The sequence below is a fragment of the Stegostoma tigrinum genome, chromosome 6, assembly GCF_030684315.1.
Source record: "Stegostoma tigrinum isolate sSteTig4 chromosome 6, sSteTig4.hap1, whole genome shotgun sequence".
In the NCBI taxonomy this organism is placed as follows: domain Eukaryota; kingdom Metazoa; phylum Chordata; class Chondrichthyes; order Orectolobiformes; family Stegostomatidae; genus Stegostoma; species Stegostoma tigrinum.
The window spans coordinates 108,721,155-108,733,519 of record NC_081359.1 but is presented as its reverse complement, the minus strand read 5'-3'; the positions used below and the strand labels follow the sequence as shown (position 1 = coordinate 108,733,519).

The 12,365-nt window shown below is 39.7% G+C and overlaps 2 protein-coding genes across 7 annotated transcripts in view; one reads left to right on the top strand and one right to left on the bottom strand.

Annotated features, from left to right (window-relative positions):
• Window positions 1–5,147, bottom strand: part of aamdc (adipogenesis associated, Mth938 domain containing) — a 60,057-nt gene extending 54,910 nt beyond the window's left edge. For all 5 annotated transcript variants that reach the window (XR_009445867.1, XR_009445869.1, XR_009445868.1 and 2 more), the window contains exon 1: window positions 4,967–5,147. The gene's annotated coding sequence lies outside the window, so the exon portion shown is untranslated. The remainder of the gene's footprint in view (window positions 1–4,966) is intronic.
• Window positions 5,148–5,182: 35 nt separating this feature from the next.
• The window catches only part of rsf1a (remodeling and spacing factor 1a), a 112,812-nt gene continuing 105,629 nt past the window's right edge, over window positions 5,183–12,365 (top strand). The window contains exon 1 of one of the 2 annotated variants that reach the window (XM_048532437.2): window positions 5,183–5,355. In XM_048532437.2, the coding sequence (XP_048388394.2) occupies window positions 5,226–5,355 (130 nt within the window). In that variant the 5' untranslated portion in view covers window positions 5,183–5,225. The remainder of the gene's footprint in view (window positions 5,356–12,365) is intronic. The other variant, XM_059646841.1, reaches the window with a different exon arrangement.

The window sequence follows — 12,365 nt, the reverse complement described above, 5'->3', positions numbered from 1 at the left end:
CTTGTACTTTATCCTCTTAACTTCAAGAATAATCCAACAGTCAAGGCATTTATTTTTGGAAGGCCAATCTCTGCAGAGAATTTTTTTCATTTTTCCCAAAGAATGTGTTTGTGTTTGCTTTTTGGGGATATTTACAGGGATAAGCATTTATAGTTCTATATTACTGACTGTGTATGTTTATTAACATTACCTCTTCATATTACACTGCAACTCTTGGATTAGTGGGACTCGAGCGACTCTGCACTCCTCCTGTCTCAGTTGTAACAAGAAGCTGTTAGACTCTTAATTAGCCTCTTCTCATAATTGATAAGCAAATGTTTCTCAATCTACAAGGGAGTGAAAGGTTGTGGAATGCACTCCAAGAGGGTGGACCTTGATAAGACATCATCTAATTGAATGGGTGAAAAACAGAGGGATCAAATAATCTTCTCCTGCTTTTATTTCTTTTGTTCATAGTCACCCTGTATTAAATCTACTCGTGCTTACCCTCCTTCTTTTTATCCCTGTACTTGAGCTTGTTACACTGCTAACATTTACCCAGTTCTGAAAAAAAAAGTAATCAAACTGAAACATTAATTCTGCTTGTGATACCTACATCTCAGGAAATAATAGATACAATGATTTGACTAAAAGTGAGCGTGATTGTTGTTTTGGATGTTTACTTGTTGTCTGTGAAATAAAGCAACGTAATAACTTGCTAACAGCTATGCAATCTCCTCTCAGATGTTTTCTCAGTCTAGCTTTGAATAAAATGAAAAGGCAGAAGGTATAATATCTCAAGTGCACCGACAGATTCCTTAGGTTACGTTACAGAGTTAATCAATTGGACCACCAAGAGCCAACTTAACACCAGGTTCTGTATGAGAAACTGTATTTGATTATGTGCACAGTTGGAACCTGATCTATGGCAGGTCTACATATTGTTCCAGTGGTAATTACAGTTCGGTTAGCCAGTGTGTTGTATGATGAAATGGGTCTGAAAGGATTAAAGTTGGGGACTATATTAAGTCTCTATGTCACATAATTCTGTTCTATCAACTTTGGTTAGGATATACAGAATATCTTAGGATCCCATTAAACTACAAAACCTACATCCACCAGTTGTCTTAGACATTTTTAATCAACCTGTTCAGATATGCTACAATACATTTCTGGAATAATCAGGATTTAAAGCTTCCTGGTTTGAAGATAGGAATACCACCATAGAACCACAAGAGCCCTAGGTCTTCTCAACACTTATTTACAATTCAAATCAATGGCTTGGAGGAGGGAAGTGAATGAATGTTAATCAAATGTGCTGATGACACTAAAATAGGCAGAGAGACAAATGGAGAGAATGATAGAGAGTCTGCGGACGGACATAGGCAGGTTGAGTGACTGGGCAAAATCTGGCACTTGGGACAAAATGTTATGCATTATGTGGTTATGCATTTTGGTAGGAAGCATATTATTTAAATGGAGAAAGAGAGCAGAAAGCAACAGAGCAGAGGGATTTGGAAGTCCTCAAACATGAATCACAAAAAGCTAGCATCCAAGTTCAACAGGTAATAGGGAAGGCAACTAGAATGTTGGCCTTTATTTCAAAAGAAATGGAATATAAAAATAAGGAGGTTTTGCTAAAACTGTACAAGGCACTAGTCAGCTGGAATACTGTAAATGGTTTTAGGCCTCACATTTAAGCAAAGATATAACGGTATTGGAGGCAGTCTAGAGATGGTTCAAGACATTCATATCAACTATGGAGGGTCCTTTTTACGAGAAGAGGCTGAGTAGGTTGGGCCTATACTTATTGAAATATAGAAGAATGACAGAAAACCTTATTGTGATGAGTCTAGGACCAAAGGGCATAATTTCAGAACTATGGACTGTATTCTTAAGACTGAGATGAGGAGGAATTTCTTCTCTCAGAGAGTTGAGAGTCAGTGGAATTCCTTACCACAGAGAGCTGTTGAGGCCAGATGATTACATGTACTCAAGGACAAGATAGACAGATTTTAATCAGAAGGGGAATCAAGTATCATGGGGAAAAGACCAGAAAGTGGAGTTAAGGATTATCAGATTAGTCATGAGCTATTTGAATGGCAGAACAGACTCAACTGACTGAATGTTCTACTTCTTTGTCTTATACTCTTCGTAACAATATCTACCAAAGTAATGTAACTTGTACCTAATTGCTAACATGCAATATATTACATCTTGTTAAAACAAGAGTATCTTCTTGTTTACACTCCATATTGATCTTCAACAACTGGAAATGCATTAGACCTTAGATCCAGCCAAAGGAAAGATGATTGTGGCAGCATCTTCTCACCCACAAATAACACACAGAAAGGACTGGTGTAGGACACGTCCAACCATTCACAAAACACCACATCTGTTGGCTATTGGGTCAAAAAGCCTCATAACATTCCAAAATCAACCAGCACTCCCATCTTTGGTGACAGATCATATCCGATTTCAGGACTGAAGAATGCAAAGCAAACTCAAGGCCGCACTTCAACTGAGTGCAGAGGGACTGACAGTCAGAAATGTTGTCTTTTTGATGACATCTTAAACTAAGGACCCACTTACTGTGCCCCAGTTGCATTTTTAAAGCATCCACAGCACTCTGTCAAATTGGTGTTCTGGCCAAAACTTATCCCTGAACCGACATTACTGTGATAGATAATCTGGTCATTATAGCTCATTTGTGACAGCTGGCTGTGCACAAATTGGCTGCAGCGCTTCTTACATTACAACAGTGAGTGCATTTTAAAAGATCTTGCACAAACATCCTCGGGTCACCAAAAGGGACCATATAGATAAGTCTGAGAGAGTTTTTTTTGTTAAATAAAGGTGTGAGGGGCTATGGGCTAAAGACAGGTTTATGGAGTTGGGCCACAGATTGACCATGGTCTCACCGAATAGCAAATTGGACTTGAAGGGTCAAATGACCTATACCAGTTCATCACAAAAGCAGCTGTTCTGAGCCATTCTAAAGAAGTCACTGAAACTTGAAAAGTTAACTCTGTTTTCTCTCCATAAATGCCGCCAGGCCTGCTGGGCTTCTCCAGCAATTCCTGTTTGTGGGCATTTCAGATCTCCAGCATCCAGAGTTATTTGATTTATTACACTCCTGTTCCTATTTTCTATGTTTCGAAGAGCATTGTATTATTATTTAATACAAATGGTGCACTACGATATGCAGAAAAAGCAGGAGACTGGCACTAGGGAACAGAACTGGTACAGACATAATGGGCCAAATAGCCTCCTTCTTCACCATAAAAATTTGGCAATTCTATAATGCAAGCCTTTCTTTTTCAAACAGATGTAACCCAGGTATATTTAAAAAAAACAACTCTTTTGTCACACAAGTAAGTCAAACTAGTCAGTGTTTAATAGGGAACAAAAACAAAATTGCTGGAAAAGCTCAGCAGGTCTGGCAGCATCTATGAAGGAGAAAACTGAGTTAATGTTTCAGAGCCAGTGATCGTTCCTCAGAACACAAGTGTTTTAATTAAATTGTGAAGGTAATGGCCTAGTCATACGATTGCTAGACTATTTAATTATTGGAGGCTGAGAGGTGACCTCGTAGAGGTTTATAAAATCATTAAGGTCATGGAAAAAGTCAATAGCCAAGGTCTTTTCCTGGGCAGAGGAGTCCAAAATTAGAGGACATAGGCTTAAGATGAGAGGGGAAAGATTTAAAAGCAACCTGAGGGTCAACTGTTTTCACACAGAGAGTCGTTCGTGTATGGAATGAGTTGCCACAGGAAGTGGTAGAGTTGGGGTACAATTACAATGTTTAAAAGATATTTGGACAGGTACATGAATAGCGAAGGTTTATAGGGGTATAGACCAAATGCAGTCAAACAGCATCAGGCCCTTTGATTCACCAAGCCTTCGCCAATTCCTATGCCTTAGTTAGACCTACTACTTATTGGCTATATGTGGATTTTTATCCCTCTGTTTGCCTCCCATTCATGTGCCTATCAAGATATGCCTTAAACACTGCTAATGTGCCTGCTTCCTCCACGTCCATTGGCAGTGTGTTCCAGGCACCCAACACACTGAGGAAAAATTTTCCCCCCCACATTTCTGCCCTAGCCTTCCCCTTCTCACCTTGAACCTGTGCCCTCTTGTGGCTGACCTTTCCGCCCTGGGAAATTGTCTCTGACTATCCACCCTATCCATGTGTCTCATAATTTTGCAGAACTTTATCAGGTTGCCCCTCAGCTTTTGTCTTTCCCTTGAAATCAATCCAGGTTTCTTCAACCTCTCCTCATAACTAAAACCCTCCAGACCAGACAACATCTTGGTAAAACTTTTCTGCACCCTCGACAAACCATCCACGTCCTTCTGGTAGCACAGCTTTCAGAATTGCATGCAATATTCCAAATGTGGCCCAACTAAAGTTTTGTACAGCTGTCACATAACTTGCCAAAGTTTATAGTTAGGTTTGGGACACCTGGCTGGCATGGACGAGTTGGACCGAAGAGTCTGTTTATGTGGTGTATGACTCTATGACCCAGGTGGTGTTCTGCGTACCTGGGTTCAAATTCTTACAGAATTTGAATTCAATTTAAAAAAGTAAGAGTCTAATGATGACCATGAAACCATTGTGGAGAAAAATCCATTTGATTCATTCATGACCTTTAAGGAGGAAATCTGCCATCTTTATCTGGTCTGGCCTACGTGTGGCTCCAGAACCTTAGCAAAGTGGTTGACTCTTAACTACTCTCGGGGCAATTAGGAATGGGTAAGTGATGCCTATTCAGTGACCCCCACATCCCATAAATGAAAGAAAAAGCAAAAATTCAACCTTAGGCCTACAAATCAAGCAAATTTATCAACTACGATCCTCTTTTCCTCCTATTTATCTTAATGCAGCTCAAGATTTCTTCTTTAGGTTTCATTCCCCCCACTCCAAGAAACAGAGAATAAGCGTTTAATGAACTTTTTCTTCTCCACTAAGTTTCAGCATTACCTCAGTTCCCTGGGGCGGTTGCTGAGGCAACGGCCGCTCTTGCTCCCTCCCGTCGAATTTTTTGCTCGTGCCTGCCTCTCGGCGTGGTGCAAGATGGGACACTGGAAGACTCTTCCTGACAGGCTCGTTCCTCCAAACGCCCTCCAATCTGTGTTTACTTCTGGCCAGGTCGGGCGTGTGAAGAAGGAGGGGTGTGGAGGGGAAGGTAGCGTTGGTTGTCGGGATAGCGGAGGACCGTGCTAAGTCCTCCGACACTAAGATGGCGGCGGTCGCCTCTAAGCCCAATTTCGCCGTTGTCTGTTCTTTCCTAGAGCGCTATGGCGCCTCGCTGGAACTGCCCGAATTCACCTTCCCCGAGCTGGAAGAAGCGCTGGAAAACAAGAAATCTGGTAAGGCTGAAATAAATTACATGGGAGGATACCGTGTAAGTTGATGGTTGAGATGAAATACTGTTAATAAAGAGAGATGGGATCCTTTAGCATCCCCCATCTCTATTATGTGTGGTAACCACGCATGGGTTTAGAATCAAAACTAGCCCGATCCTCTCCTGTTTTGACGAGTACATAGCCAATAAATCAAATAATCTCGAACGATTTTTCAAATGACACAAAAATCAACAATCAAGTGCCAAAATCTCAAGCGCCTTTTAATATCACGCATGCGCCTATATCACTTGAGACTTCCTGTTAAAAGTAAGAAAAGAATTAAAATATTTCTCACCTTTACTTTTTTCGCCTCCCATTTTGAAGCCTTTCTTTTCTTTTTCTCAGTCGCCTTTTCGTTTTTAATCCCTTTTCCCTATCCATTTCTCTTTTCTAAATTATTCTCTTCTACTAATCCTTGTTTCTTTTATCGTTTTCTCGTTCCTTAAGGAAAAGGGGTCCCCATTGGTATTTTTGTTGCTTCTGCATAAATTATAATAATTTTGTTTCAAATATGATACACGAACATCCCATTTGGAATTTTAACGCGGTTTTGTTTGTAACTTTTTCATCTTTCTCTCATCGAAACTCAGCTAAATCAAATGAGACTTTGAGGTTGGTGTCAAAGGTGGCATGAAATATGTGTAGCATTGAAGGTAAACGACTTAATTCTACTATGCGTTTAAATAATTGTTTCTTGTGGTAAAATAGATGCAGTGGTTTAAGTTCTGAAATATCCAGAGATTTGCTCAATTAACAAAAACAAAACATGCAAGATGTACTGAGGAAGGGTTACTTGACCTGAAATGTTAACTGTGATTTCTCTCCGTAGTTGCTGCCAGACTTGCTGATTTTTTTTTCCCAGCAATTTCTGTTTTTGTTTCTAGATGTGCTCAGTAGGTCAGGCAACGTGTTTGGAGAAAGAAAGAGTTAATGTTTCTGGTTGGCCACCTTGCATCAATTCAAGGCAACCAATACTGGTAAAGGAAATAAATTATTGTGATGAAGACTTTACTAAAACATAACTTAGGTTACCTGAGTACAAATGCTGACTGATTTGCTGGGTACTTGTAGAATTTTCCCTTATAAAAAGGATTCGAGGTATTAAAGAACATGAAATTTAGTGATTGACTAATTTTCAGTCCATTTTAAAAATGCAACACTGAATGGATTGTCAAATTGAATAGTTAACTTTCTTCCCTTCCCTTTTGATGCTACCATATTCAGTTGTTTCAGATTTCTGGCATCCACAGAGTTTTGTCCTTGGTGATAGTTGCAATCTGTTTGTGCCATTTTATCTGATTTTTGGGAATGACAATGACTGTGCTGTGGTTTATGCTGGCAGTTTCACATGAATCTTTAGCTGAGTATATTGGACCATGTGCTTGGAGTGGCAGATGCTTGTGCTGATAATGATGATTGCTCAGTGAATATTTCATGTTGAGCTGTATGTTCTGGTTCTTTGTGAGTCACGTTGGTGGATCTAGGCCCCAAACCACCTGGCCTGTAATGATTTGGCATGATCTTCGCTGCTGCATGAGTCTAGGAAGGTTAAGAAAACTGGCAGTGTTCTTATTCTTGTTTGAAGTCCAGTGTCTGTTTGCTGGAAAGTCTGTTTGGGAACAGGACTCTGCAATGAGGCCATACCCCAATGAATAGATTTTCCAATGTGAGCTGAATCCCTGATTTACAATGACAGCTTGGTTGATATTCCAGAAACTTCTAACACCTTTATGTGTGGCACTTTATTTCACAAAACGCATACTAGATATAAGACTAGTAGAATGTAATATATTGCAAGTTGGAAAAAATTATGGTACAAGACACAGAAGAACAGGGAGCTTTAGGCATCTAGTTTCATGTTATCAAAAGCCATCTTACAAATCCAAACAAAACAGTCCAAAATATGATGGACCAAAGGAGCTCATCAGAGGTTTAGAATATGGAATGCCATTGCAATTGTCTAAACCAACGGTCAACCCTCATTTACAATAAAAACAGAAAACACAGGAAATAGTTAACAAGTTAGCATTCATAATCTTTCCTTTCTGGTGCTTTTTTTAAGATACAAACTAATTTGAAGTATATTTCCAGCATTTTCAGTTTTTATTTCAGACCATCAATGTTTCTTGACCTTTTTCACTTGGAGTACTGCAAGAAATGCATGTTGTGCACAAAGAAAGTCAAGTGACATGCTTAATCTAGACCTGAAGAAACAAACTGAGGAAAGCCTGGGCAAATTTATTTGTCATTCCCTATTGTCATTTCTGCATTAGTTCCCTAAAAGAACAGTTCATCTAGAACCACTCTCCTCCCTATTTGCTGTACACATTTTCCTTTGCCAAATAATAATCCAATTTCCTTTTGAAAATGTCAGCTGAGGCTTACATAGTCAATGTGTAGAGTGGGAGTACAGGACTGCCTGGATTGCTCATCAGAAGATTGGCATGGGCTGAATGGCCTCATCCTGTGTGGTTATGATTTGAGAGGAACTTGAGTGTTGGTTTGATTTTTGAAGTATTTTAATTAATGAAGGAAAGTTGACAGGATAAATAACGGTGCAAAGTTCCTCTAGCAAAATGCGTAATTGTGGAATATAGGTTAAATCAGTTTCATGCATTACAGCAATGAATATACTACAAAAGTACTTCATTGATTGCAACACACTTTAAAAGGTCCTGTGGTTGTAAAAGTGCTACATAAATGCAAACCTGCCTTTATTTAAAAAAAACACAATTGCAGGAAAATTTCCTCTGCTTCCAGGACTATATCCAGTTCAGAGAACATTCACTGTGACGATCCCTAGCATGGAGGGCTTGTCTTGACGAAAGGTTACACGAGTTGGGACTCTTCTTGTTGGAATTTGGAAGAATGAGAGCTGATGTCATTAAAACATGTTCAGAAATCACACAACACCAGGTTACAGTCCTCTGCATCGTTAAAACGTGTAGCATTCTTATAGGGTGAATACTGAGAGGCTATTGTGCTGAAGGAGCAGAAAGTGCTGTCTCAGAATTAAGAGAAAAATGAAAGACTGAGATGAGGAAGAATTTCTTCTCTCTGTGAATTGTCTTTAGAGCCTTGTGACTGAGAGATGTGGATCAGTCCTTGTGTATGTTTAAGGCTGAGATTGGTAGTGTCTAGGATTACAGGGAAAATGGAAGTAAGGAACGCTGGATCGACTGCAGTCCTGTTGAGTGGTGGAGCAGGGTTAAGGGGCCAAATGGTTTACTCCTGTTCCTGTTTCTTCTGGTCTTTTATTAAAATAAAATGAAATGAATTGATTTCAGGCCATAGGTTCAAAATTTAGATGAGTTTGAAGCAGAATATAGATACCCACTTTGGAAGCTGAGTAATGGGGAATGATGTGCTAGTAGAAAGTAATCAAAAACAAGAGTCTGAATCATTATCAAAATGCCAGAAGTACACAACAACATAATGAAGCATCCCCAGGACCTTTAAGAAGGCAGGAAGAAAAGTTTGATGCATGGAATCATAGCAATTTTCTAAAGTGCTTGTGCAGTCTGCTTATTATAGAACTGTTGTCTGTCAACTGTCATCCCTGCCCCATTGTTTCTGAAATTATAAAACCTTTATTGTAGTCTCAATTCTGTAGTTGCATCAAAAACATTTTTCAATGAGACTCATTGAATTATTCAGAAAAAGTGAGATCAAGTCACTTTGCAGATCCTGTAGCACACAGCTTTTATGTGAATGAAGAAATGCTGAAACTATTCTGCTACCTTCAGACTCATCTGAGTTGTCACACAGGAGGTGATTTATTTTCCTAACACCTTTTCCAAACATAAGGTGTATATATAGTCATCTGAATAGATCCATTATACTTTTAACATAATCTATTGTTTCGGTTAGTGTGTTCCTGAATGAATCCTTTCTCACTTTGCTGCAGACATATTGAAATCCTGATCAGATATGCTTTAATACAATAGTACTGCAGGCCCAAGAGGCTTAATTGACTACTCCTGTTTGTGCAACAGTCATGATGGCGAGCTTCCTTTGCACCTCCTGTTCCCCCCCGCCCCCCACCTCCTATGTAATCTTCAACTCCTGTACCATGTTGGTGGAAGGCTCAAAGGAATGGGGAAGGGCAGATGTCACAGTTTAATCATCTACTCACATGACTCTACAGTGTAGATCTTTCTCCCAGCAGTCGTCTCTGAATGGTAAGCAGTAAGCAGAACTTGCATTTGTAATAGCCTGCACTGTTTTTGCAACATAGTACAGTTCACCAGAACAGTCTGGGAATCAGTTCTGATTTGCGTCACAAGCTTACCAATGGAGCATTTTCAAAAACTGATGTTGAGCTCTGTCATATGTGTACTGTGTAGGAATAAATTTACACTCTTGTGCTGCTTACGTCATCATGCCCACAAACATTCATTCCCTCACCACTGACAAAGTAGCAGCAATTGTGTGCCACCTACAAGGTGCACTGCAGAAATTTGCTGAAGCTTGTTACACAGCACTATCTTTCTGTACTCATTCATGGGATGAGGATGTCGCTGGCTAGGCAGCATTTATTGCCCATCCCTAATTGCCTGGAGGGCAGTTCAGAGTCAACCACATTGCTGTGGGTCTGGAATCACAAGGATATTGTCTAGAAAGACCAGGGCAGCAGATGCCCAGGAATGCCCCACCAGTTTGTCTTCAAGCCACTCGCCGTCCTGAATTCAAACATAGTGCTGTTCCTTCAATATCCACAGTGCTATGTTTCATTGTGCCATTAAATTAGTATGATCTGCTTTTAAAACAATGGTTTCAGGGCCTTCTTAGCAACACTGGGTTAATGCTGAAACCAGGATTGATGAAGTAAAGGGTTAAAAATATTTTATAAAGGAAGAGATTGTCTGTCTATTTTTGAGGGTCATAGATATTACTACTTCAAATGTTGCATGTAACACATTTCTTTTAGTGAGGATTCATAAGGTTGCACACACGTTCACTGCTCCTCTCCCTAGTAACCTTTTCCACTTAACATCAATAGCATATCCCAGTTAATTCAGAGTAAATTTTCTATCACAGTTACCGCCTAATTAATCCAACCCTAAATGTTAGGACGATGTGTACATGAAACAGGAGATGTGGTGCAATGTAATGAAGCATGATTGTGAGGTGAATGCTTTGCTTTTTACGATTGGGTTGATAGTGTACAGGTTGTTCTCATATATACTGATTTAGTTCTTGGCGAAGCTCTACTTAAACGCAACAAGTTTCACTTGCTGGAAGAATTCCTACACCTCTAGCTCAGATGAGCAGGAGTTGATTATAGAGGATTCCAGCTACCTTGTTGGGTTTCTTCACTCACTAGCTGTGTTACGGGCAGACATTGATTTTATTTGTTCCTTGACGTTCTCGAAATAAAGAGGCACAAGGCTTTTGTTGTTCAAGGACTGCACCGGTGTTTAGAGACCTTTGTCTTTTCATTACCGTTCCTGAGTTGACAGCAAATGGTCACCATTTCACAGGTAAGTGAGTGGGAATTTGGAAAACATGCACACGTTCCACAGTTTGAAGTGAGTGTTTTAAGTTTCAGGGAAAATCACAAAGCTCCCCTCCCACCTTTACTCTCCTTGAGGCAGTGATTAATGTCATTCTGTTGGAAAACAACTCAGCTATGCCACTCCTGAATCCTTGTTTATATGAAGGCTGTTATTTGAAGATGTGAGAAATTCCTTCAGGTCAAATTTCACCTAGACAAGTTTTATGTGGTCTTTCCTCTTTGCAACAATTAAACAACTAACCACGGTGTGCATCTTTAAGTTCAGTGTCTGAGCACTTAAGACTTTGAGTTACCTTGTTGTAATTAGAAATTGTTTTGTTTACATTGTAGTGCGCATATATTGTATTTCCATCAAGGAAGTTCTATTTAGGATCTGTAAGGAAATGTATTTTGTAATCAAGGTGCTGGATTCAAAGCTGTGATGGATTGCTTGCGTATGAAAAATGAGTTATTGATTTGAAAATGAGACAGACGTCAGAAATTATGTTCTACATTTTTTATCAACTTTCCCAATTTCTTATTTCCCACGTGCAAGTCTAGACAGCCAATAATGTTTCTCTACTTTTGAGCTCTGTGCTCTTAACAATGCATTTTACCTCTATGTGAATCCCAAAAGATGATTCTAGTATTTAATTGCAACATAAAGCAAAAACCCTCCACTTAAGGGAGGTTTGATTAGGCTGAGTAAGTAGAATAGAAACCGGATTCTGACTAGTAGGATAATTTTTTGAAGAGGGTGAGGAATAATAGAAAGCTCATCTGATTGGGATGGAGCCCCCACAGAGAACTTGGGCAGTGAACCCTGCATCTTCACATCCCAATTTCCTCATCTGCAACAAGTGAAGCAGGGTCTGTTGTGCCAGAGGGATTCCTGAACCGTACAGGGTTTCTAACTCGATGCCTGGTATTCTCACCGGCTATGAGATAGAAGTTGTTTGTATGTAACTTTGTCACATGGAGTTGTTAAAGTGCTGCCATTCCCTCCTTCTATAGGATAACCATTTAAAGCAAAGGAATGCTATGTGCAGTACTGGTTACCATATTGTACGAAGGACATGGAGATACTGGAGACTAACATGGAGACATCAGAACTACGAGATTAAGCCACCACTGACATACTACCAAGAAAGTTGTGCAGGATGAAGCAGCAGCAGATTTTTAAGCCAAAGAGCGCACACAAATGAAAAAAGAATCTATCAGGAATAGATCAATATGCAGTGTCTTTTTTGCTTTTGAAAGTTGAAGGTTATCTAAGAGGAGCTGTCACAATTATATAACGTTTTAAATGTGCAACCACAAACATTCTTTACTCATTTGGGAAAGTTTGTGAACCAGAGACAATGAACATCCTCAAGGACACCTGTGCAAGGTCGCCTCAGGGAAGGGTTCTGTGCCCAATCATCTTCAGCTGCTTCATCAATGACCTTACCTCCATCATAAGATTAAAAGTGGGAAT